The sequence below is a fragment of the Ambystoma mexicanum genome, chromosome 12, assembly GCF_040938575.1.
Source record: "Ambystoma mexicanum isolate Mex_15411 chromosome 12, UKY_AmexF1_1, whole genome shotgun sequence".
NCBI lineage: Eukaryota > Metazoa > Chordata > Amphibia > Caudata > Ambystomatidae > Ambystoma > Ambystoma mexicanum.
In genome coordinates, this window is record NC_090936.1 from 258,837,426 (window position 1) to 258,864,251 (window position 26,826).

At 45.9% G+C, this 26,826-nt stretch overlaps 1 protein-coding gene and 1 long non-coding RNA gene across 2 annotated transcripts in view; one reads left to right on the forward strand and one right to left on the reverse strand.

Annotated features, from left to right (window-relative positions):
- The window catches only part of PIK3C2G (phosphatidylinositol-4-phosphate 3-kinase catalytic subunit type 2 gamma), a 3,221,975-nt gene that overhangs the window by 1,173,781 nt on the left and 2,021,368 nt on the right, over window positions 1-26,826 (forward strand). The window contains exon 12 of the mRNA XM_069628394.1: window positions 1,073-1,195. Coding sequence (XP_069484495.1) covers window positions 1,073-1,195 — 123 coding nt within the window. The remainder of the gene's footprint in view (window positions 1-1,072; window positions 1,196-26,826) is intronic.
- Window positions 1-26,826, reverse strand: part of LOC138513495 (uncharacterized) — a 77,236-nt gene that overhangs the window by 37,597 nt on the left and 12,813 nt on the right. Inside the window, exons 2-3 of the long non-coding RNA XR_011281764.1 lie at window positions 2,889-2,989; window positions 2,716-2,808 (exon numbers count right to left, since the gene is read on the reverse strand). This is a non-coding gene — a long non-coding RNA (uncharacterized lncRNA). The remainder of the gene's footprint in view (window positions 1-2,715; window positions 2,809-2,888; window positions 2,990-26,826) is intronic.

Genomic DNA, 26,826 nt, shown 5'->3' on the forward strand with positions numbered 1-26,826 from the left:
GGTGTGGGTGCAGTATAAGAGCCTACACACATCTTTTCCTCTAGAAAAGAGATTTTGAATGACAAAAAGACTTTGGCACAGAAGGCCATGATGTCGAGATTTTGAACTGCACCCTTGAGCTAGAGAAACCAGAGACTGTGCGAAACTTGAGTGTGCCACCTTGTACCGTGCTGAAAACGTGGGGAAGGGAACTAACCTCTTCAATATCCTCACATACCATTTCTTGAACACTTTTCTTTTGCATAACATTGTTTCCCAAACTATTTGTATTTAGAAGTAAGGATTGGCAATAGGTTTATTAGTATAGGCCCTTTTATTTTAACAACACATCACTAGAACTGCGTTATGATTATTTGATGGTCATAGCTTGCTCCCATCTTTATTGAACTTCAATCGAGTTTAAAAACGCCTATGTAATCCTAAATCTAAACACCCTTGAACTGTGATCACTTGTGTTTGCCTTACTGTTTGGTACCATGCCTTCTTACAGCAGCCTCTGCATTTCAGAGTTTGACTCTCTCAAAATAAGCAGGTGAAATCTGCTGGATCAAGGTTCCTGCATCCCTCTTGTTCACCAACTTCTACTTGGTTTGCCAGCTTTGTGCCTTCTTCTTTCTGCTTCTACTTCTACAGCACGCACTCCAGTCACAGTTCCAGCTCCTTCTGATTGCCTGCACTTGAGGGGGCCTTTTCTGCCTCCCAGGTTCCTTCAGGTGTGGGCTGTTAAGCTTAATTGCCTGACTACTGCTACTGCATGCATCTTCAGCCCTCTTCCTCGTGCCAGTACGTATGGGAGTATGGGACTTGTAGTCTGCCTTTCCCTGGCCACATGAGAAGGGTCCCAGACCATCACTGATTCATCACACCAGCTAAAACTAAATATCTCAATGGTTTATTCTGGCTTAGTTATATCTTGCAGAGTGGTCACATGTATGATAACAAAGGAAAGGTTTGTGAAACCATTTATCAGAAATGTTTTCTAGTTTTACCTAAACATTTGATTTGCATACCATTGCTAACAAGATTGAAATATTATGGCAGCTCTCACCAGTCATTTCTCTCCTTTTTGTAGCTATAAAAGCTTTTCTGTTTCCTGTTTAATAACCTATTCTGGGAAGAAGCTATGCCAAGTTAAGAGTTGTCGGCAAGTGAAAGCATATAAATCACTGTTTTACTCTGTGACCTGGAATGAGAAGTAAGTGCATGTTTCACTTTAAGTGTGATGAGCAGAACATAATTTTCTTGCAGTAAAATGTGTAGGCCAATACTGTTTCATTGCTTATGGATGTGCAGTAATACATGGTGTATATTAATCTATTGTGTGATCTCATTGTGTATTGCTACTGGTATTAAACACCCATCATATTCATGTATACCAAGTTGACAGCCCATAATAAAGCCTGATCTTGCACCGGTCGTGAGGTTTTCTCTTAGTGGGGAGGTGACAATCGGAAACCCCAACTCTCCCAAGGATATTCAGCGGGCTCTGGCAGGTTTTGGGGTATCTATAAAAGGAGCGTCTCACTTTCTCTTTCCCTCTGTGAGATTGTAAGTCTTTTCGATGAGAAGAGTAAAAAGTACACCTACAACTTGTCTGTTGGGTGGATTTTGGAGGTCTTTTTTTTTGGACACTGTATTTTTTTTTCTTGCATTTTGATTGATATACATTTTTTGGTTTACATTATAAGTATTTGTTTGTTGTCTTTGATTTTTTACCACTAGGTTCGCTCACAAAATGTTTTTAAAACTCCCTTGAAAAATGCCCCCCTTTGACACAGTTCCAACATTGTTCCATTCCTCCACGGTGTCCCAGTCCTCCGAACCCCCTCTCATTGATCCTCTGAACTCACCTCTTCCTCGATGTTGTCCTCCCTGCCACTGCGGCCCAGGTATTGCATTTACGCCCCACTGTCCTTGTCCTCCTTCAGCCCACAATATGGCTATTCTGGCATTTGTGAAATTAGGGGTGCATCCTGCCACTTCTGTCTGTGCTGGTTTACACTTCTTTGGGTAGGCCTTGTTTGACAATAAAGTAGAATAAGGGTGTTGACTGATCCCAGGCATTACCCGTGTTTGCCCTCCACAACTCTTGGACCTTAAAAATGAATTGAGTGGCACCCTTTTCATCACCCATGGTACAATGCATAATAGACTGCAATTCGGGTGTGTTCTGGAAAGCTTGCAGCAGCACATCTCACACTTTGGCTATAATCTTATTAAAGGATGCTCTATAATGTGCATCGTGGCTCCGGGTCACTCCTGAGTACCCCACCTTCACCCACACATCGACAACCTGATCTCCGATAGTGGCCAGTATTAGTCGCATAACTTTATTCGGCCGTCAGGCCATTAAAGTAAGTACTGTCATGACCCCCAGGGACACACCACTAGGATGTAACAGTGGCAAGCATAGGAACACAGGCAAAGAATGCACAACCATGGTTGCTGGCTGGCGCAGAACCTTTTGGCAATGGCAGCATATCAGGAAATCAGCCCCTATCAAGATGGCCACCAGGTTCAGACTAAACCTGTAACTCAATATGGCCCCGGATAAACCCATTGCTTCAGCAGGCCCACTGGTCTAGCCTCACAGGGTGCAGCCCGAGCCTATAAAACCACGCCCTGGGCCACACCCTCTTCTTAGTGTTTCTTCTGCTGTCATCTGCAGCAGTGTAACTTTTACTGCACCCCCTGCTTTCCGCGCGGAATGCTCACCTGGCGGCTCTCCTGTTTCCCCCCGCTCACTGAAATACTGATCAGACTACAGCTTCCTGCCGCGTTCCAGTCTTCACGACATCAGGTTAATTTCTGCAAGAAAGGAAGGAGAGTAAGGAGAACATTAGCTACCTACACCTCCCTCACTCTGAGCCCCATGTAACCCGGTTTACCTGACATTGTGGCTCAGCAGTTCCTCCGATGCAGTTGCTCCATTCTTCTCAGGCTCTTCGTAGGTGTCTCTCGTCAACTTCCAACAGCCAGAGCACGGCACCTGCAAGAAAGATAAAAAGACAAGAGAACATTAATCGTGCTACCTTGCAACGCAGCCATAAGGACAAAGGACACTCAACAGGCTACATTGCAAGGAGCACTGCGTGTGTCGCAGCTGGACTGGACCACGCCCTGCCAGTGACGGAACTGGACCTGGTGCCTTCCTTGCACACATTGCTGCACAACCACAATAAAGAGGTGAGCCATTCTCCTCGCCAGTCAGCAGACCCAGGGTACAAAGGGGGGGAGGGTTGGAGCAGCTAGTAATATTCCCCATTGTCTTGCCCATAGTTTCTCACCAGAGTTAGACCTTGCCGTCCTATCCATCCATTGCTGGGGAACACCTTTCCAACCACTCCCTACTGCACCGTACGCAGGGTTATTCTTGCCACACTCTGTTACTGTGGGGAATGAGTGGTTTGGACCACACACCCGACAGCAGAAGGCCAGGCGCTCCTGCAGGGCATCAGGTAAGCGTTACAAATACAATCAGAAACAACTCACATTTGGCAACACATTTTCAAAATGCAATGAGATTCATCAGGAAAAAACAATTGATGTAGCATTAAATTACACGCTCTGGCACAGTGAGCAGAAAGGCAGGAAAATCCCTTTGGTAGCATGCACAAGACAGATCAAGGTTTGTTAACCTTGGGCCCACCAGGGTCCCTAGTTATTATTTTCCCCAAGGGTACCAAGGTTGCCCCAGAAAGAGCAGAGTTTGGCGAGGTGCTTCCAGTTGCGTCAACAAGTCCAGGGCGAAGATAAGGGCTGATGCAATCCTACTGAATACAGGCTGGGCAAAAGACCTTCGCTCGATCCAGGATGCTCCCCGCCACCCTTTGGTCCAAAAACTCCATCTTTACTGAGACGTTAGGGTAGTCTCCTTCGTTATGCACCCTATAGCAGCTCCCTATGACTTCCGTGGTCATAAACGTGTAGCCCCTTGTTTTGAGGAGCCAATGCAAGCATTTGTTGAGGAGGGAGTGCCTTGGTTCGTGCTGGTTGGGGAGGAGTCTGGGGATCCCCTGGAGAAGAATAACACCCCTTCGGGTCTTCCCTTGTACAGAGCTATTATGGGTGCTTGATCTGGGACTTGGGATGAAAACTCTATGAACCGCCTTGATGCGACTGAGGTTACCCACTTTATTTGAATCTCTTGCCTCCCGTGCTGTGCGCAAGGTGTTATCAACAGGAGACTTGAGAATTTCCCTAGATTTGTACTGCTGGGTATATTGCTGGTCAGGTTGCTTGGTGTGGGGCTGCGGCATCTGTGGCTTCTGGGTACACGCATTGGACTCATGGGGGGTGGTAGCCTAAGGGTGACTCAGAGAGTTGGTTATATGGGAGACAGCCGTCGCTCCAGAGCTCAGTGTGCTAAATGTGTCTGACTTTTTGAGGGGTTCAGAGGGGCAGATATCAAACCATTGGCCATCACAGAGTCAGTGAGGGACTCCCCCGTAGCACCCACCCATCTCTTCCCATAGACTTTTAACAGGGCCAAAAGTAATTTCTTGATGTCTTTAAGTTCAGAGAGAACGATGTTACAACTGCATCCCTTAGTGATGCAGTCCTCCATGGCACCCAGTTCTAGGTTAGGTTGGAGGGATGACTAGTTATCCTAGGGGCTCGAAATGGAGTTAGATGGAGCTAGGAGCTGCTCCCTGATTGTGTGATGTTCTTACTGCAGACACTACTGGGGCGAGAGGCTGAAAAGGGCACATCATCAATTACCAAGTCTGTGCTGGCCAATGAAACCGGCAAGCCCACCTGAGCCGAACCTGGCCCAGACATGCACGTACATTCAGGATATTGGCCAGGGCCAGATCTATCCACTTCGGCACCTGGATTTAATTGTAGTCCCAACTCAGTACTAGTCGTATCTATGGAGGTATGACCGGTATGCTTCTTAGGAGCCTAACTGTAAGCAAGAGGGTTCTGGGGCAAAGAGGAATTGTCCAGAGATATTAAGAGTTAAGGGAGGAGTACCACAGTCGCTGCCAGGGACAGTAGCGTTGCTCATGTTGTTGTCAAAGCACACTAAGGGTCCTAGGGAAATCGGCAAACCTTCATTAGTGACTGGTTCAGCCTCAGTTTTAAGTAATGGGTTCTCATCAAGACATAGATAAAGACATAGCCCCCAAATTATCTTTTGTCCCCGTTCTGCGGTGCACTCCTGGTTTAGAAGTCTGTCCCTTCTATGCACCTTCATTAGAGCCCAGAAACTGGCCGATTTCTTTAATCAAAAAATAGGCCTTGCCGAAAGCTTGGTGGCGCTACAGGCTTTCACAGCCGGTCAGCATCAATGTTGGTAGCTAATTCAGACTCCCCACCATAATGGTATGAATGTTAGCCCGATTTCTGCCTAGCAGCAAGTATCTTGCACTTGGGCCTGGGCTTAATGATGGCTCACCCAGCAGGAGACAGCTGGGAACAGAGAGGGTTCGAAGGGCTCGGGGCGACTAAAAGCTCTGAGCCCTCCATGTCAAATTGCCTGTATTTCCCAGTCACAGAGTTAGTAAAAGAACATCCCCACAGGTCCCCAGCCCTGCTCACCTCAATGTGCGCTTATCTCTTCTACTTATCCTCCTTGAGGGGTCCTCGCAAGGTCCTCGAGTGTAGGCCAGCAGATGAGCACAAAAGGAGAGGATCTTCGGGCTCTTCACCGTGCTGCCCTCTGTTGCGGAACACCCTACGGGCGTGCAACACCTGCACCCTTAACACTTAAGCGGCAATAGCAACAACCATGATTCCTACATCAAAGGCACAAAAGACGGACAGCACCATAACACGACCAGTGAGTTGAGGGAAGCAAAGAAAGCCTGATCTGTGTTTAATTGAAATGCTTGCAATAGTATCCGAGGGATGAAGGTTACGCAAGCAACGATAAACTGTGAATGAAAGTGAATCCATTGTTACGAACTGTAAATACGAAATTACAAAGTAGCAGAGTGGTCTGGCGGAGTGAGATTGCCTAATCGAAAGTCTCTGTAAAATGTATTAAAGCTGCAGAGGCAGCGGGAAGCCAGAGAAAGAAAGGAACCACAAAGCTGCATGAGAGAAAAGTTTGAAAGATTTAATCTAGGAGCATTTGAGATGAAAGCAAGTCATATGTAGCAAGTATATTTTCCAAGAGACCTTGGAACTGAACAAAAATATGTAAAGTGGAGGTAAAGAAAGAAAGGAGGGTCGATCTGGTCATGCTGATGTGAGTGCTAAAATCCTCCAAGTTTCGAAAGTTTTCGGCAGCTGAAAGGCAAAGAGGGTCTGAGCTCAGCTGAGGGAGACCTGTATGAGAAGTGGAAGTTAAAATTTTGAGCTCGATTGAGGGGAACCTATAGTGAACTGCGACCAAATACTATACTTAGAAACTTTTTGTTGAAACTGTGTAGAAGATTGAAGGGTGACCTGGACTTGGGTGATGAGGACCCGAGAGGTTAAACCCGTGATCTTGTGACTCAGAATTGCATGGCCTAGAAGGCCCTGCCGGGCAGAGCCAACCACCTAACTGCGTTCGAAAGCCAAATTGTGTTCATCCATCAAGTGTTTCATCTAACCTTTTTTTTGTTATACATATCCCTATGCCACATTTGTTTGTATTAGAGTAAAGGGCAGGCATTAGGTTTTTGTTAGTATAGGCCTTTTTTATTTGACTAAGACTGACTAGCACTGTTTCTTTATTATTTGATGGTCGAGATTACTCCCATCTTGGTTATAGGGCCAGACAGGAGTTTTTCCAACCCCCTTGAATCTAACAATAAGGGTTTTGAAACTTGCAACTCTTGTCAGTGTCTACTTGTGATACCATGCCTCCCTTCCAGAATGCACTCATTCTCCCACCACTACACCTTCATATAATCTGCAGAAATGGTCAAACCAGTCCTCAGGGCGGGACAAAACAGTGGATCCAGTTGTCGTTGCTCCTCTTTCTGCCGGCAACCAAAGCCCAGAATGATTGACATCATTCCTAGAAGCTGCCTCAAGGAGTTTTTCCAATTCAAGCTTCTGGCTTTCCTCCTTTTTCTCACTGGTAATGCTCTTGTACTTAAACTCATAATAGCGTAACTCCTCTTTGTTCACAGTGCCCTTTTAGCTATTTGGCACCAAGGATTCCTGACCACCATCATCCACCCAATTTAATTCGCTGGTTTAGTGAATAATGGGTTAATACCGGCATCCAAATGATGAAACTCGATCAGTACCTATCTATTACTCAACCCCCCACTACTCCCCACTGACGATTTGGATGCTAGGCAGTGCCCAAAGGTAAATAGTGGGTTTAATTACTGCCTCCTCATTTTTATCCCATTTAACAGTACGCCTAGCATTCCCAGTGGCACACTAGGTACCAGCCTATTAGTTTCAACCGCTTAATCACACTAATTTATTTATTTATGCATTTGTAGCAGCACACTGAACCCTCAGATATCTAGACGCTAGTTACATTAGGGAAAGGGGAAGGTTTGTACAGGTAAAGGTAAACGGGGAAAGTAGGACGCGTATGTTCAGGACTTTCAGCAATAATATAGTGTCTTGACTCCGAGGAGCTTAGGCGAAAAGCAGGGTTTTGAAGTTTCTCCTAAAGGACCAATAGGTGGGATCCATTCTCAAGAACAAGGGAAGATTGTTCCACAGTTTAGGGTCAACGTCAGGGAAGCTTGAGCCTCCTGCAGATTGGCCTTTGAAGCTGGGCACTTTGAGCAAGTGGTTGTGTGAGGATCTTAGTGGGCAAGAGGGGGTGTATTTTTCCACAAGCTGAGAAAGGTAGACAGGTGCAGTTTCGGAGAGGCACTTGTGAACGATGGAGAGGATCTTGAAGTTGATCCGTTCTCAGATCGGCAGCCAATGGGTGTCTTTTTCTGACTTCTGAGACGTGGGCATTTTTGGTAAGTCTGAGGGCAGCTCGGCTGGCATTATTTTGGATTATTTGTAACCTTTTCAGGTTGTGTTCTGAAGTGCAAGGAAAGAGGGCATTGCAGTAGTCCAACTTGGCCCTGGTGATGGCTTTGGCAATTGTGAGGCGGTTGGGTGTGTAGAGGAAAGACTTACTGGCGTTGATCAGTTTGTCTGTGTAGGTTGCAGTGGAGGAGATGGCGTTAACTTGATGTGAGAGGTCGAGTGAGGTGTCTAGATAGACACCCAGAGTTTTAGCAGCAGGTGAGATGAGGATTAGGTTGCCGTCGATGTTGAAGGAATTGTAGGCCGGATCCAAGTTGTGGAGAGTGGTGGGGGAGCCAACAATGAGAATCTCAGTTTTATCGTTGTTTAGGCATAGCATGTAATTTGCCATCCAGTTTTGCACGATGGCATAGACCGAGTTGATGGTAGCAGTGTCTTAGTGTTATTTGGGTGTCATAGGCGTAGTTCGTGTAGGAGATGCTGAGGGCATCCAGGTGATCGACGAGGGGTTTTGCATAGATGTTACACAGAGTCGGAGAAAGAAAAGAACCTTGGGGGATGACTTAGGTAACTGGCATGGGTGAGGAAGTATGATCATCTATGAAGACCCGAGAGGATCTGTCAGCTAGGAAGGATTTGATCCAGTCAGTGACTGCAGTAGAGAAGTTTGCTGTGGTGGTGAGGTGATCACTGAGAAACTGATGGTCGACGAGATCAAACACAGCTGAGAGATCTAGCATGATGAGCAAGGCAGGTTTCCCTGTGTCCTTGATGTCGTCTAGTTGATTTTTCAGCTCAAGCAGGGCAGAATCCATGCCGTGCCTTCTGCGAAAGCCTGATTGATGGGTGCCGAGGTTGTGGTTCCTTCAAGGTATTGTTATACTTGGATGTGGGTTGCACGGTCGAGGATCTTTAGGATGAAGGGTACTGTTGTGATGGGACGGTAGTTGGTAGGGATCGAGGGGTTGATTTAGGGATTTTTTAACAGCTTCTTTCAGGGATTCTGGAACAGTTTGTGTGGAGAAGGAGGCATTGATTATGGCTGTGCTGAATGGTGTGATTGACTCTGCACAGTCTTAAATGATGTGGGCCGGGCAAATGTCACCTTTCCATTGGGATGGCTTGAGGCTTTTGATTATTTTGGCTACTTCCAGTTCTGAGACAGGGTGAAAGACAAAAGGCGCGGAGGATGGGGAGTGTGGTGTCACAGGGTGAGAGGAGGGTGGTGGTTTGGCTCGGATGGCTTGTTGCAGATTTCTTTTTTCTGGACTGAGCAGATTTTTCCTGTGATGCACCAGCCGTCATCTACTGTGTGAATGGTGAGAAGGGGGACTGGAGACTCGAGTTTGTGCAAAATAGTGAAGAGTTCATGAAAATTAGAATTGGTGCGTTCTATTCTCTTATTGTAGCTGTTGGCTTTGATGGTGTGTATGACCTTTTTGTACTCTTTGATGAGAGAAGTAAATTGGATTTTGTTAGCTAAAGAAAATGTTTTCCTCCCAGTATATTCTGAAGGTCATTTCAGAGTGCATGAAGCAAGGGGTGAACCATACGTTTTTCTTTAGAGCAGGTTTGGCTTTGCGCTGTTTGAGTAGGCGAGTATAACAAATGCTTGAGTAATCGTAGCGTTGTAGAGATCGACTAGGGCCACAGGGTTGGTTGTTCTATTAGTTGGGTTCTTGAGGTCTGAGAGGAATGGAAGGAGGTGGTCCTTGCTTAGGTTTTTGGAGCAGCGGGCTAGGCCATTAGGTTTGATAGTGTGGCAAGAGGAGGGCATTTTACCCATCACTATGTCAAAGGTGACCTGCCCATGGACAGGTCGAGATGTACGGGTAGGTGATGTTACAGTTGAGATCAGCAATCCAATCAAGGGTGCGGTCATGGATGCAAGTAGAGTCAGTGATTCGCTAAAGGAAGCCAGTGTGACCGAGAGACATGGCTACACTTTTGGCGTGTATGCCAGAGGGTTCATTGAGGCCCAGGTTGAGGTCACCTAAGATGATGAATTTGGAGCTCAGTTATAACTTCCAAAAGTAATGGTTTATGGTGACTGTCTCTGCGTTCGATGATGGAAAGTTCCTCAACAAGTTCCCAATCAGCAGCCGCTACAAGGATAAAATCAATCCTTGAGGAACAAAAAATGTGTTACTAGCCGGACGTTCCCCACCACATCGCCCGTTACATCTCGTCTTTGGAGGTGGGCAGCACAACCATTACCTGACCTCGTACTGAAAAAGATCTATTGATAGCCTGTCAGTCATATGTACCCTTCTGATGTTCCAGGACTAGTGGTGATTGCCCTCACTTCATTCAAATGGTCTTTTAACTTGTTGGCAGCCTGAGATATCAATGGAACCTCCTCCCAACTTTCTCTCAACATGTTGAAGACATCCCTGGGTTCTCCCAATATATGAACTTAAACAGGGAATATCCCAAAGATGATTGGGTAGTTTTCCTCATGGCGAATGGGGCCAAGGGCATCATCAGGTCCCAATTTTCTTTTTTTCGTTGGACCTAGCAATTTCTTTAGTATTTGCTTCAGGTTCTGACTGAAGCATTCTACCAGACCGTCCGTCTGAGGGTGGTACACAGAGGTCCTAAAGGTCTTAATATTGAGGGTCTCCTTTACTGCCTGCATAAGGCAGGACATAAAGGTTGAGCCTTGATCGGTTAGAATTTCTTTTGGGAACCCCTCTTTGGAGAGGAAAGGGATCAGGTTTTTCAATATATGTTCTGTCATATTGTTTCTAATGGGAAAGGATATAGACAGTAGCATAGTCAAGAATGGCCAAGATGTATTTGACCAGTTTGGATGGTTCAAGGAGCCCCATTATGTCCATGGAAATCCTAGAGAATGATAATGGGGAGGGGTTACAATGGGACTCTACTGACTTTAGTGGCCAAAGTCCTTTGGCAGATTTCACAATTGCCTCAAAGTGCTTAACATCGGAAATATTGCCTGGGCCAATAAAATGTCCTGAGGAGTTAGTCCCATCTTGGTCACATCCTGGTGTCCATTCGTGAGGTGGGATTGGGCCATCTCCATGACTCTGAGGGATTACAAGACGATGTCAGTAGGTCCCATCACTCTCAGTATGTCCTTGATAGAAGAGCCCCTCCCCTCTGATAAAAAGAAAGGGTCAACTTTCGTCAAGGCTTACAGTTTCAGGGACAACTTTCTGACATGCTTCAGGCAGATTTTGGTCATTTAATTGTGCTAAAGCCAGTTCTGGTAGGGTGGGAGTGTCACCCCCCCCCTTAGTGGGAGAGGAAGGGGTTAGATCTGCCTGTTCAAAACCCTGGTTGCCTCTTATGATATGGGAAAGCTTATCTGCCTCCTGTACAGTTTGTATTAGAGCCTGCCCTAAGATTCCCTAGGCTGTGGGTTCTCCTTTCCCCACAGTGTATTGTTGCACCCCTGAATTGTGTAACAATACCTGGATTTCTGCTGGGTAGTCAGGATCTATGACTCTGGCAGCTACATAGAGTGAATATTTCCAGGCTGGTTCTGATTTCGCCACCAGTCTCAAATAGCTTCCCTGGGGAGGGGAAATAGTCGGACCTTAAAGAACCAATTTTCACTCTTGGCTGGGTGTGTCAATTTATTTCAAGCTATAGAAGTACAAGCCAATGGATTAGGGTTTGCCCTTTTTGGTAAGGGTGCATCTCGGTTCAGTCATCTGACACCTCAATTTAATAGAATTGATTCCCCATAGCTTCTCTCCCCTTTTGGGACAAGGAACATGCAGGCTTGCACCGAAGTTCTGTTTATTAACCAAATAGAAATAATTGAATCATGTTACAGATGGTTCCATGTCTTTACAACCACACCATAAATGACGACATACTTTTAAAACGACACCTGAATAACATATTTTATATATTTTTTATTTATACTGCCTTTTACCCTCCCCCAATTTCCCCCACCACCTTTAATCCCTTTCCCCACCCCATATATACTTTTACTAAAAAATTCAACTTTTTGATGTTTTTTAGGTGTCGTTAAAGAGTGTAGTTATTTTTCTTTCGTTATAAACACTGCATACCATTACAGATAAACAAATTGTTTCTTAAAAAAAAAGGCAAATGGTAAAAAATAATCAACACACTAGTCACTTTAGTTTTCAATGTCACCGATATGGGAATAGAAACTTTAGTAACACACACTTCACCATAAGTATCTATGAATTTAATTCAACCTGAGCACACAGGCACCATAGATTGTATTCAGGGGAGTCCAGGATTAATCTTTCATTTGTTAATTCAACACATTAGTTAAAATATCCCTACCTAAGGGTGCTGTTGCGCGCACACAAGATGGCTGCTAAACATCCTCATTTCGTGCCGTCTGGGTCGCACAATAGTGGTGGATTTGTGCCCAAAGACTTTGTGCCCTGCTGGGAGAAAACCCAGATGAAATCCCCCAAAATTTGCCCTAGAAAACGCCTACACAAGCTCTGACGTATCAGGCAGGAAGAGGCGGCTGAAGAGCAGCAACGCGATGAAGCCAATCTAGACCCCGGGCTGTAAACACCCACAGGCCATGTGTGCCTAGCTGGAGGCGGGGCTCCATGCGGACGCCAGAAGAATGCGGCAACACTGCCTCCACATAATCCGTTAACACCGACCCTGCAACCCTGGGCAGCGGCAGTTTGAGCGGAGGCGCATGACCGGCCTCCGAGCCATTGTGCAGCTGCCTTGTGTGCTAAACACCCGATAAGGTGCCGGGACTGGCGGCCACCCTTGGAGGATGCTAACGTGAAGCCCCCTGACCTGACTCGTCAAGCCGGAGAGCGGAGCGCAGGGGACTACTGAACCGACGGCAGCATCAGGATGCCCCAGCCGAGATATCCATATACAAGTTGAGCGGCTGCGGTAAATGCCCGTGGCTTGATGCGCATGGGTCCGTAACACACATCGCTCCGAGGCACTATTTCACTAGGAGGACAGCTGCAGAATACAGGGAGACAACAGCTCCTGTACCGAGACGTGCGTGACCCGGGCGGATGCCCGACGGCCGAGAAACAAATAACTGTGAACCACGTGTGCGACACCGGAGATCAACGAGTCCACTGTGCAAACTGAGTTGGGGTGAGCGCGCTAACACAACCTCCTCTGAAGGACGCATTTCAAAAGCCGCCATCCAGAGTGCAACCCAACAACAACAACTTCAAAACAGCGAGTAAACCCCTGCAGCAGTAAACAATATCTTATAAGCTAACTCGCCCGGATGGTCTCACACCATAGTGCTGCACCACAGGACCTCCACAAGACTGCAGGGGACGTGTTACAGAGGAGATACACACTGAGGTGGTGTGGATTATTAAAGCAACAGGTAAAAGATCCCTTGTGCTACAAACAATATTTATAACAGCACGTGAGACAAGACTCTTTGAAATATCGCAACGTTAGACAAAGTCATAACTTGGTACGTGGGAGATCACAGCCCATCCAAATGATATTGCAGTACCTGAAGTGATCACTGCAGTAGGGGTATACGTCCTGAAACGCAATAGTCCATTCTACATATCCTACTACAGCTGAGGAAAGTGCAGACCCGACCTACACCTAACACACTGCAATCCAATGCACCTGATTTGCACTGTGTCCCCCCCATTTAAAACATTTCTCCATCCACACACAGACCTAGGCCCAGGTGGAAAACTGTAGAACAGGAACACCCCGATCCACACCCACAGTGCAGGTTGGAACTCAGGGTGATCTGTTAAACCGACATACTTGGTGTCTCAGCCTGGAACCTTTACACACTGGCTATTGGCAGGTTGTCCGACACCAACGCCTGACACACACCGGCGATGCCAAAAGGAGTGGTCTCAAAGAAAAAGAAACAGGACCAATGGACTAACTCACAAGTAGTCAATCGGCAGACACAATGCCTACACCACCAACTGAACCGCCTACAGCAACATCGGAATCCACTAAGATATGAACAGCTCCTCACCACAGTACAGAGTGGGTTCATGTTGGTCAATGTAAAATTGGATGACATTGTGGCCACCATTAGCTCCTTGAAAGCCCGGGTCAAGAAGGAAAGCACACGAGTGACGGAGGCAGAAGCTATGATCAGCAATAACGAGGACTCCCATCGGGCAGAATACGCATGACATCACCCTGCTGAAAGGCGAGATGAGTAAGATGCGCAGAAAATGTGAAGACCTAAAATCCAGATCCCGTCGCAATAATATCCGTATTGTAGGAGTGGTGGAGTCTTTCTGCAAAGGGCCCATGGAGACACATGTGGAGTCATTGTTGAAGTCCCTATTTGGAGACAATGCTTTTTCCAAACACTTCTTGATTGAAAGAGCCCACCTGTCGGGGTTATCTCCCGGGGCCGGCAGAGCCGTCCGCAGACCTCCGGGGCTGGGTAGGCCCCAACTCCTCCCATGTCCCAACAGAAGTATGACACACACACAAGGAGCAAGGCAACTACTGCTGTTTATTAGAGTAACGGCAGGGATACGCACAGTCCGTATGCATCCGGAGTGGCTCTTGTCGTTAGTGGGGCTCGCAGGCCCTTTTTACAGCAGTATGACGCGCAACTTTTGTCACATGGGAAAATCATCACAAAACCTATCGCCACTTTGGGTTGGTTCCCCGATTGGTAGGGTTAGTATAGATCCCCTATGGGAAGAAATGTTAGTGGATGAGGATGGCTCAGGTGGTACACTTGGGTTGTCCCTAACAGTTGTTACATTGTAATTGTTACAAGGGGACCTTTGGTGATTGGCTAAGTGTAATAGCGTCAGTGATGAGCCCCCCTGTATTCTGATTGGTTCTCCCGCGAGCCCCCAAGCCTGGGACCATCGTCGTTCCCAGCTTGTGGTGCACCTGACATTAGCAACCATGTGCAATTATGTGTTTGTTCAGACAATGTACAGGTCTGCTTACGGGCTGGTGAGCAGGTCTTTCCCATTGCTGTAGGTGTCCAACTTGCTGCTTCGTTGTTGCAGATTGTGTCCCAGACGTGGGACCCTGGCGGTTCTCTGTCTCGTAGGCTTGGCACCTTGTCAGTTCGGCTTAGTCACGTGTGGGGAGACCGTAGCTGGAGTAGAATTATGAGCATTAGATTTTGTATTTTGTCTCTGAGGGCTTGGCACCTGTAGGTATAACCTTGGCGCATTACCCTCGGCATGCAGGTTGCAACATCGTGGCCTTGGCTGCGGGCTCTCGTTGGGGCTCGTTCTGCATGGTCAGCACTTGTATTCCGTTCTGAGAGGATTTTCGTTTGCGAGGCTCCTGCCTGGGGACTCTTGCTTGCGACCTACTTGGGCCTAGTCCGTGGGTGGCGGTACATAATCCATACCGTGGGGGTCGCAGGGTGACAGTGTCATATGCAGCATTAGGTATACATGGTGGCATGTTCATAGTGATAGGTAGCAAGAAAGCATTGGCAAGCATATACACAAGCTCTTCAGGCGTCTTGAGTTTCTGCTGTGCTGTAGAAGGCCTATGTGAAAAATAACAATGATGCATGTCCGTGAGTATGTCAGTCCGCTACGTCATAGCACTGAGCATATTCTTCGTGTTGGTTGGTGTGTGAGTGGCCAGTGTGCATGGTGGCACGTGTATTCTTGTCTGTTGGCTATGTCGTCATGGCATCTCTAATGATGTGAATACTTGTGGCTGTTGTTCTAGTCCAGCTGATCCATGTTGCAGGCGTCGGCTTGACCCGGGCGTACTAGTGGGCATATTCTTCGTATATGCATGTTTTTGAAGCAGGGTACTTTGTCATCTGGTAAATAAGCGAACTCCTCTCGTGGGGGTGCCTGGGCCGTGATCCCCTAGGCCATGGTCTGGATGAGATCGGGGGGGAGGGTGTTATCCCATTCTCCCACTTCACACCGCACGCTAGCCCCAGTGCCAAACCCGGTGCCCCTCCTCGCACCATACTTGCCAAGCTATTGAATTACAGGGACAGGGACACAGCTCTCCGACGGCAGGGGAAATGGGCCCCCTCAGATACGAAGGGGATAACATCCACATCTATCCTGATTTTGCAGCCGGAATACAAGCCCAAAGAAGATCGTACGATCAGGACAAGAAGCAACCTCGCCTATGCCAGGTCCCATACGCTTTAAGTTTTCCAGCGAAACTCTGTATTCAACACGGAGGACGAGCACACTTCTTCGAAAACCCTGCAGCAGCAATAGATTACATTGAAGCTACGATCCAACTGCCCCCGCAGAGACAAAAACTTGATCATAAAGGACCCCTGCAACCCACAGAAGATAGACAAGACTCAGCCAACTAGAAACGTTGGTCAAGATATCCTTTTCAGGATTCGCAAGGCATGATAAGTTGGGTGCTTAGATAGCGCTGATAAACACTGGTATTGTTGACCGGATGAGTGTGGCTCCACTATGGCAGTCATGGTCCGCGACACACGCACCTCCGGAAAGTTCCAGAAGTTATACAATGGATATCATCATCAGGTTGGGGTTGATGGTGCGGGTGGGGATGAAGGGGGGAGACGGCGGAAAGATCTACCATTGGCATGTTGCCAATACATGTTGGGAAAGGTTTAGGGTTGAAATAAATGGTTACAGGTTTAAAACCAGAGAGTTGCAGCGCGGCAGAAGCGGCCCGATCGGCTGTATGCTATTAACTCATGGGGGATAACGCTCCTATAAATGGCACATTACACTCAATTACATAAAGGGCTGTCTGTAAAACTGGTTTCCTGGAACGTGCAAGGGCTTAACAACCCTATTAGGCCAGGAAGATTGCAGCCTATATTACACAACATAATCCCAAGATATTGCTACTACAAGAAACGCACGCAATCCAAAAGGGGAATTCCAGTTTTCTAACTAAATGGGGTTCCCTCAGTTATGGTACAGAATACTCAGCTCAATCCTGAGGGGTTTTCGATATCAAGTATAATTGATGTACACGGCAGGTTTGTTTTAGTGAGGGGAGAGATAGCCGGCCACAATATAGTAATTGTTAACACATACGGGCCGAACATAGATGACCCAGAATTTTACCTTACGATACTAGATAAACTGGACATAGGAGAAGACATACATGTACTATGGGGTGGAGACTTTAACGCGATCCTTGATAAATCACTAGATCGATCTACTGTAACCCCTGGGGACCCACAAAAGCTTCTTCCACTCTGAGACAGATTATGACCCAACTATTCCTAACTGACCCTTGGAGTGCCCTCCACCCAATCCCGCATAGATTACTGGCTTATCAGCTCCTCATTGTCAGGATCGGTGACGAGTAGTGATATCCACCACCGGACCCTATCAGACCACTCCCCGATATCCCTCACTCACACTATGCAGCAACACCCCACAGGCCAGACGTTGGAGGATGCCCCCAGCCATACTACGTGATCCCCATGTATGCGAAGCACTCCACATAGAAATAGAAGAGTTTATTACATTGAATGAGGGCTCAGTAGATACTCAAGCAACCCTTTGGGAAACGTTCAAAGTGTGGGTACGAGGCGTCATCATGGCCAAAACTACTGGGCTGCTGACAGCCGTCAGGAAAGAACTTACTACATTGGAAACCAGCCTAATGGGGCTCGAAACTGAATACAGCGCTACACACAAGAAGGAAACTCTTTCTGAAATTCACACAACGCTGGGCGAATTTAGCAAACTAGCGGATAGAGAAATCCTTTATATAGCCACCCCCACCAGAGCACGCAGGTATGGTGAAAGCAACAAAGCAGGGACATTCCTAGCTAATATGCTTAAAGCTGAAGGACACTGTAGCCCAATTACCAGCATTCAAACTCCAAAAGGGGAGGTGGTTAATCAGGAAGGGGACATAAATACTACATTTGCTGAATTCTACAAAACCCTATACTCCAACTGCGACACCAGATCCACAGATGAGATCAATGTATACCTGCGGGACATAAAACCTCCCAACCATCGCACCCGAGACACGTGCCGCACTAGACACACCAACAACATTAGATGAGATCACAGCTGCTATAAAATCGCTGACATCAGGTAAGGCCCAAAGTTCAGATGGCCTATGAGTGGAACTCTACAAAGAATTCCAAGATAAGCTAGCCCCCATGCTCTTAAACATATGGGAACGAGGTACACTCCCGCATCCATGCAAGAAGCAGTGATCACAGTGCTCCTCAAACCCCGTCGTACAGCGCATGACCTGTCATCATATAGACCCCTTTCCCTGATTAATACTGACGCGAAGATTTTCGGTAAAGTACTCGCATCTAGACTACTTCCACACATGCCATCCCTTGTCCATCCAGATCAGGTGGGCTTCATCCCCACTCGATCCATGTCATTAAATCTGCGAAGACTCTTTGGAGTGAAGGCCGAGATCAACCCGCAAGCAGATGCAGTGGTTGCAGCCTTGGACGCCAAAAAGGCGTTTGATTCGGTCTCATGGGCCTACCTGTTTTCTGTACCTAAGCGGTTCGGCCTGGGTGGTTATTTTCAAAAATGCATCCGACTGCTTTATACCAACCAAGAGGCGCGTGTCCTCACCAACCAGACAATCTCTAATCTCTTCACCCTGGGCAGGGGAACCAGACAGGTATTTCCTTTCTCCCAGATACTATTTGCCCTCACAATTGAACCAATGGCAGAATACATCCGGCAATTTCACATACACAGGGGCATAAGAATGACAAGACCCCCACAGTTAATTTCCCTGTATGCAGATGACACCTTATTATATATCCGCGACCCCAGAGCCATTTGGAACCAATAATGACAGATATCCACAAGTTCGCTGAATACTCTGGATACAAAATCAATATTTCCAAGTCTGAATTGTTCCCCTTAACCCCAGTTGTACAAGACTTATCAGACATAGGCGGATTCAAGTGGGCTCCAAGCCAGGTTCGTTACCTAGGGGTAATGGTATCCAGAGACAAAAACACACTATACACAGTCAATTATGAAGATATCCTACAGACACTAACTACTAAACTGCAATTATGGACCAGACTCCCTATCTCCCTATATGGCTGTGTTGTGCTCCTGAAGATGGTTGTCCTCCCAAAGCTACTTTATTGTTTTGGCAATATACCCATATGCCCTGGCAAAACCTTCTTCAAGAAACTGCAATCAATAGCCACCACATTTGTATGGGGCGGTAAGACTTACAGAACCATTTACAAACGGCGGTATTGCAACCCCAGATTTTGAGTTATATTACCTATCGTCACAGGCACAATTCGCTAAACACCTGTATGACCCCAATGAAACAGCTCCACATATACCCATAGAGAAATGTGCAGCCTCCCCCCTGGATGTCCGATCGATCATCTTTAATCCCCATCACAGAGACACCTGAGAATTTGACCCGGTCAGTGCCACTGCACACGCGTGGACCAAGATATACAAGAGAATTGAGGTGGAAAACCCATACAACCCAGAAATCCCCTTGTGGAACTTCCCCAATATCAAACCCACATCTGATAAAACCTTACAAAGGATATGGGACCCAGCAAAACAATTCAAAATGCGGGATATGTTCCCAGAAGGTTTATACATCGATCTGAAAGACTGTATTGACCCAATGGGAAAAGGGCAACTCGGGCGATTCCACTTTGACTGCATGAGGGCCGCATTTGCGGCCAAATGGCCTACATTCCCTGCAGAATCCCCTACCCATGAATGGATACGAGCTATAGTAGTGACGGATGGGCGGAAAAAAGGGGTCTCGGTTTTGTATAACCTAATTCAGTCACACACTACTTCTCACAACACTGTAAAAGAGATCTGGGAACGTGACCGAAGCATCACACTGAATGAAGAAAAATGGCTCAGATACTGTCAGCTCACTAAAACCGTTTCCTTAAACTCTGATCTGAGACTAATTCAGTTCAAAGTACTTAATCAGTTACATTACACCCTCACTAAACTATCTAAATTTCTCGAGGGATGCGCAGGGAGCTGTATGAAATGTAATTCACGCAGTTGCATATCATATGTATTGGTCATGCCCCAAGGCAGCAGCATTCTGGGTAGAAGTCGCAGAAGTCCTGGAAGAAATTACAGCTATCCCATCGACCCCCTCCCCATTTAAATACCTATTTGGGGACATTGGCAAGGTGGCCGAGACCACAAGACGACTGTTTAGTATAGCATGTGTAATTGCAAAACAATGTATATTGAAATACTGGAAATCTATCAAAGCGCCCGATAAGATTGACTTCCTTGACTTCGTAAGAGACTTGTCAACGATAAATGAATATGAAGAACAATTTGTGTTAACTGTACAGGCGCGTTTCCGCCCCAAATATATTTGGGCCCTTCTCAGAAGTTACCTAGGTAATACAGCATTAGCCAATGACTCTACACCCCCGATAACACCCCATATATCGAGACAAATGTTGTTATATGCCCAAAGTTCTAATGTTGTGCTAAATGTGAAATGCTACTCGATTTGTGGTGCTCTGTATCGTTGTAACTCTCGCTTTAAAATAAAGTTTATTAAAAAAAATCCCTGCCTAGCTACTTTGTGCTACTTCGCCTTTATTCAAAATACCTCCCCCTTTATTCAATAGAAAGGTCAGAGTTTCAACTCAATTGTAACAAGCTGTTGGACCTTTGGGTACGTGAATGGCTTGTAAACAAAGCAAAGTTATGTTCGTCAGTATGTTGGCAAAATTCCCTTTAGTGATGTTTTATTCAGTTACTTTGGAAAAGGTACCTTTCTCCCTTTCAATGGGCACCTTGAACAGCAGAAAGAAATGGACAGTGAATAATAACCCTCTCCCTTTTATCTTGAGCAATCACATATAAATATCAATATTCTGCTTGATGATATACCCAGGAATTACTTCAATTATCTTATTTTTCAAGGTATGCACACAGTAAGATGACCTTTTCGACCCCCTTTAATAGTTCTTCTCTTCTGGACATCCTTACCATAAAAAGGGTCAGATGGATCTCACTGTATACACACCATGGGACATAATATATAAAATATATCTTTTCCAGAAGCACATAAACGTGTAAAATGTCTCCTAACTTCTCAGTATCTATTCCCATCCTTCAATAATAAACAATTATAGGGACTTGGATTTATTCTAATTCCCTTTACAGGATCACTCCATTCAAGATTACTTGCCTTTTAGATGATACTGACACCAGGATTTGTTTTGACTGAATCACGTACAGGTGGACACCCTCTTAAGGACTGGTACTATTCTCCCCCTCTAGCAATAGTTGGGCATTAGCCAGTAAGATATGATCAGCCATTTTCTACAGCTTGTCTGCTATCTCTTCCACGGAAGGAGGACTGGGACTTTAACTCCTAGTAGACCTCACTTGCAGTCTCTACCAATAATCAATCAAAGCGTCCAAAAGGATGGAAAATCTATTCCTTCTCCCTCCTGTTATCAATTCTTTCTTCTCTTCCTCAGTCAGTGAGTGAGCGAGTAAGTCCCTTCAGTAAGTGTCCATTAGTGTTCCCCTACAGTAATAATATGTGAGTGGTCCCAAGTGTCTCCTGGGTTTGAACCTTTATAGAACAGAAAACCCCACCTTTTTGAGGTGTGTAAACTTTCCCCAATATAATAAGTCAGTGTATATGATTGGACAATCTTCGAAATGTGACATCACAGTAGACGTACCCCTCCACAGTCATTGGGCATATTATTGAAGGAAACAGTTGGATAGGAGTAACTTCTATACCCAGTTCCCCTCCCATGTAATGTACTGTCATCTCAGGGAGTTCTTGCATTAAATATTACAACCTTTTAAAACATTAAATTCTAACTATGTGACCACTTTAAGAATTAACTCACTAGATTCCTCTCTCTGGTACAAATCAATTGATCTAATACTTATTACATCATGTATAATTTCTGAATGATAGATGTTTCCCTTGAACTCACTTCTACATTTGTCTTTCTAGCCCAACATAACAGGCTTGTCACTACGAATGCGAGGACATATGACACATTAGTTGCGAAAAATTCACATATGCCTAATTTACATAATAAAACGATATTTCAAAATAATGGGGTTTGGTCCATTTAATCGAGGATTTTTTGCATAACGTTTTGACACCCAAATGAGTTCTCTAAGAGTGTTGGTTCAAGAGATACATGCAATATAAACTGCCTAGATATAACACTATTAACATGATAATGTTCTATTCAGTCAGGGCTAGAAAGCTGCTCTTGTTGACGCAGGCCTGTCCCAGATGATCTTTATGGACCAGTGCCTGGCTGGTGAAAGCGACTTTTTAATTTGAATATCTGTGTATTTAGGTGTTAGTTATGTCTCCCCTTGAGATTTTTCCAGACTTGTAGTCCTGTCGATTTGATCAGATGGTGCTGGTAGATTAAACTGAAGAGGATCACAGATTCATCTGAATTTAAATTATTTGTTTAAATGTTCAGTCCCAACGGGCACTCAGGACAATTAATACAATGCAAAACTTAAACTTTAATGGCGCAGTCTGGTTTATTTCGCCTCTTGAAGAAGGATCCTCATCTGTAGTGGGCATTTTCAAAGGGTTTATTAGCATGGGAAGGAAACATATCTGTCCTTCCATCCTGTATGTTGAGGGATGTCTTTGTAAGTTTAAAGGACTGCTGTATGTCAGAATTCAATGCTATCGACATTTAAAGTTTGCTTCAATCACAATTGCAACTTTTAGTGAGCATATTTTCATAAAGCATCACAGTTTATATTGCCCTGGCTTATCAACAGTCCATGTTGTCAACATCTGAAAGTTTCCTAAGCCAGACTTTTATTTCAGTAGAAGAAAATTATCACATTCAGCAGAAAAAAATAAAAATAAATGTTTCTTTCTTAAACTTCTGTTCTCTTTCTCGTCAGGTTAAACATTTCCCCATTTAAACAAAAATTGCAGGTTATTTCTGGGTACTTGTAATGTTCACCCCAGGCCTTGTCAGTGAGTTTTGAGTGATGGAAAAACATTGCACATTTCATTTGCATGTGGGTTTTCCAACTGCTGTGTGCAGGCTGCAGCTTCCATATGGTTTTCACAATGAGGCCTTGCTCTGCATATTTTCTCATGAGTCAAACATCCCTAAAGTAAAAGCACCTGCGTAGCAGAGAGAAAGGGAGAGTGCGTAAAGTTGTATCACAGAAACAGAGGTGGCAGCAGGAAAAACACTGGGGCAGTAAATATACTGTGACAGGTATGAAATAGTGGCAAAGATAGGTGGAGTCTAAATGGGAGTTAGCAGCAAGATGGAAGAAATGACAAAAAACAAATGTAAAATAAATGAAAGGAGCCACAATTTGAAAAGAACGTAAAAAGTGAAGACCAGTAAAGAAACATTGCAAGAGACAGAGGATTCAGCAGAAACCACCAGCAGTACAATACAAGACATAGCACCAGAGCAATAGAAAAAAAGCTAGTTCCTCAATCATTATAAAACAATTCTTAGTCAATCAGATAATGGAACCACAAGTTAATCATCCTAAAGAATAGGTTTGGTCTGGCTAATTGTAAATTCAAAATATCGCAAAGGCAATTGGTATTCTGAAATAACCAAACAATCAGTTGTTGAGCTGCACCACCGACGGTACCATTTTTAGGCAGCCTTTACCCCACTAAACCACTGCCCTAATTTCTATGTTGTCATACCCTCATCACCTCATGAGCTTGAAGAGGTAATTTGAGTGCTTGTAAATGGCACATTTATTGTTGTTTGCAGTTTTGACGGAATATTTAATAAATAGTGTATACATAGTAGTCAACTGTTTAGAGCCTGTATTCGTTTATGTATTTGAAAGCTCATTAAGTACACACTTCAAAACAACTGAGTCCGACTAGACGATTGTTTTGAAGTGTGTGCTAAAGTGATTTGTCCGACTACGTGGACCAAATCACTCTAACACTACCAGCCTCGTACGCTGCTGACCACCGGATGCCTACCCTCCAAATCTTTAATATTACTACGAGCCCTGTATGCTCTGTTTGTTTATGCCTCGCTCTCTCCAATAACTAGTTATTGCAAATATGCCTTTCTGGACTTCTGCCCAATGCAGCCTCTGCGCAACCATTTGTTTTTAGACTAAGGCAGCCTCTGTGCGCTCATCCGTTTTTAGAGCCTATGTGCACCTAGTTGTTTTTAGAGCCTCTGTGCACCCATTTGTTTTTAGAGCCTCTGTGCACCCATTTGTTTTACACTAATGCAGTCACTGTGTGCTCATCCGTTCTTAGCCTAATGCAGCCTCTTTGCACCCATTTGTTTTTACAGCCTCTGTGCACTCATCTGATTCTAGCCTAACGCAGCCTCTGTGCAACCATTTGTCTTCAACCTAATGCAATCTATGTGTGCTCATATTGCTCTTAGCCTAATGCAGCTACTGTGTACTCATTTGACTTTAGCCCACTGCATTCTGTGTATGCCTTCTCTGACTCCAGCCTATGCAGTCTAGTGTGCCCATTACATATACCCTAGCCAATGCTGAACCTGCCTTTTTCCTGCACCCCTGCCAAACCCATAGGCCAAGTACCTCAGTTGCACCCCAACAGTATCCCACCATGCTAATCTGGCTCACCATCATTATGTTCCCGTTCTGTGTTATGCAAGATAGTGTACCCTGCAGTGGCAACAGCTACATAGCTCACAATAACGGCCTTTCCAAACTTGCTTGCCCTAGATACTTCCCTATTACCTGCCCCACACCATTCCTGCAGACCACGCCTCCCTTCCCATTAGCCTCTCTAGCCCACACCACTAGTGATAGCATCCATCTAGTTGACACTTTAGCCAACCTCATTACTGACAGATACAAATGTCACCGCCTGAGACCTAGTCCTCCTCGCCTTTCCCTTGGCGGCAGTCCCAACTACAGCCACACTAAACCCACAACTAAGTTCTCTGCAACTAATGTCCAAGTAAGCATACTCACAGCCAACCCTAACATTACTGACCGTAACAACAGACTAGGCACCAGACTTCCCCCATTCGAATAGCAACCTGCTAATCAAATCTCACACCAAGACTAATAAAAAGGGGCACAGCCCCTAACAACGCCAAACTTATCCCCTAAAAGGAGCACTTCTAAATGCCAGGTCCCTTGTTGCCAATCACACTGAGATCGCTGACATCATCCTGACCAATAACCTTGACTTCGAAGGGATTGTGTCCTCCGACGTATTCCTCATCTTAGATATCTCCTTCCAGCTCTGCTGGCCTCGGAAATGTTTTTCTCTAGAGGGCGCTGCGCGTCGAATCCTCCGAGTCGATGTCCCTCGACAGCCGCCGTATCAAAGTCGACGTCATCCTGCCTATAAAGGCCGCGCGCAGCGTCCGTTGCTCAGTTCCGTTTTTCCGCGCTTACTCAGTGCCTCGGAATACCGTTGCTCAGTTTTGTCAGGTTAAACCTATTTACCTCGAGTTATTCGATCCGTACTCGATGGCTTCTTCGTCGGAACCGACAACTCCTCGATCCGGCTTCAAAAAATGCCGAGATTGTGGGAAAAAGATGTCGCTGACTGACCCTCACAGAGTTTGTCTGTGGTGTTTGGGAGCTGAACACCATTGTTCGGAGTGCGAGGACTGTATGTCCATCACAGCTAAGGCCCAGAAGGAGCGTAGGGGGAAGCTGGAGAAAGGTAAGACTTTTAAAGCTTCTTCTTCGTCGACGAAGTCGAGACATTCGTCTCCTCGTCACCATTCGCGCTCCAGGTCTCGGAGTGGGTCCCATCACTCCTCGAGATCGAAGCACTCGAAGAGGAGACGTCGAAGATCCCCTTCGCCGTCTTCCTCTTCCTCTGTTTCGCCAAAGAGAATCCCTTGCCCCACGAAACATAGTTCCCGGGCTGAATGGGAGGAATTCCGCAAAAATATGATGAGCGTCTTCGAGAAAGCGGCCTCGACCCCCTCGAAGACTGCCGAGAGCGATGCTCTGGTCGAAAGACCCGAAGGTCAAAAACGCAGTGAGTTGCAGTACCCGGCGAAGGAAACCTCTCGAGCGCGTCTCAAACCCTCAAGTAGGACTATAACCTCCAAACCTTCCTCGAAGGTTCATCAACGCCGTCGACGAAGGTTCCGTCGACGCCGAAGTCGGTGTCTTCGACGCCATTGTCGAAGGGACCTTCGACACACGGGTCTGTCGACTCGATGCCAGCTTCGACACCGGCGTCGACACCAAGAAAAGTCACGGTTACGACAAACCCAGTGACTATCCCCAGGTCCTCGATGACGATGGCTTCGAGATTGTCGAGCAGAATCCCAATTCTGTCGAGGTCATCGAGGCCTCCGCCTTTGTTTTCGACGCCACGCTCGAAGCCTTCGACGTCGGCATCGACGACATCGACGTTTTCGAGGCCGATTATGACAAGTTCGGCACCCTCTCCCTTGGAAATGGGGTTTACACCCTTTATGAGTTCAGAACAATTGAGAACTATGTCCTCAATTATGGAAGAGGGTGAATTGTCTGAACAGGAAGACACTTTTGAGTTGCAGGGACCTGTAACCCCAATTAGAGAGGAATTTTCCTCTGAAGAACGCAGGTTAAAGGATCTTCATGATTCCTTGCATGAGGCAAGTGGGTTAGACACTTCCCCTGAGGTGGAGTTTGCTAGGCCAGACCCGGGGGAGCATGCTGAAACCCCCTATAGAGCCTTAATGGCCAGGATCACAGAGTTTATGGGGTGGTCTGCACCTTCACAATCTTTCCAACAAGATGACCTCACGGATATTCTTGACAAAGGCCCACAGGAGGATCCTGTGGTGCCTTTTCATAAAGCTCTTCAGAGGAAGATTATGACGAACTGGTAAACCCAGATGTCGTCCCGGCAGTAAATAAAAAACTGTCTACAAAATACAGGGTATCCTCTACAGACCCAGAGTTTTTGTCAAAACACCCATCCCCAGAAAGTCTGGTGGTACAGGCAGCATCTTCTACCGATGTCAAGACGGCTTATCCTACCGTCCCACAGGACAGGGACGATAAAAAATATGATGCTATG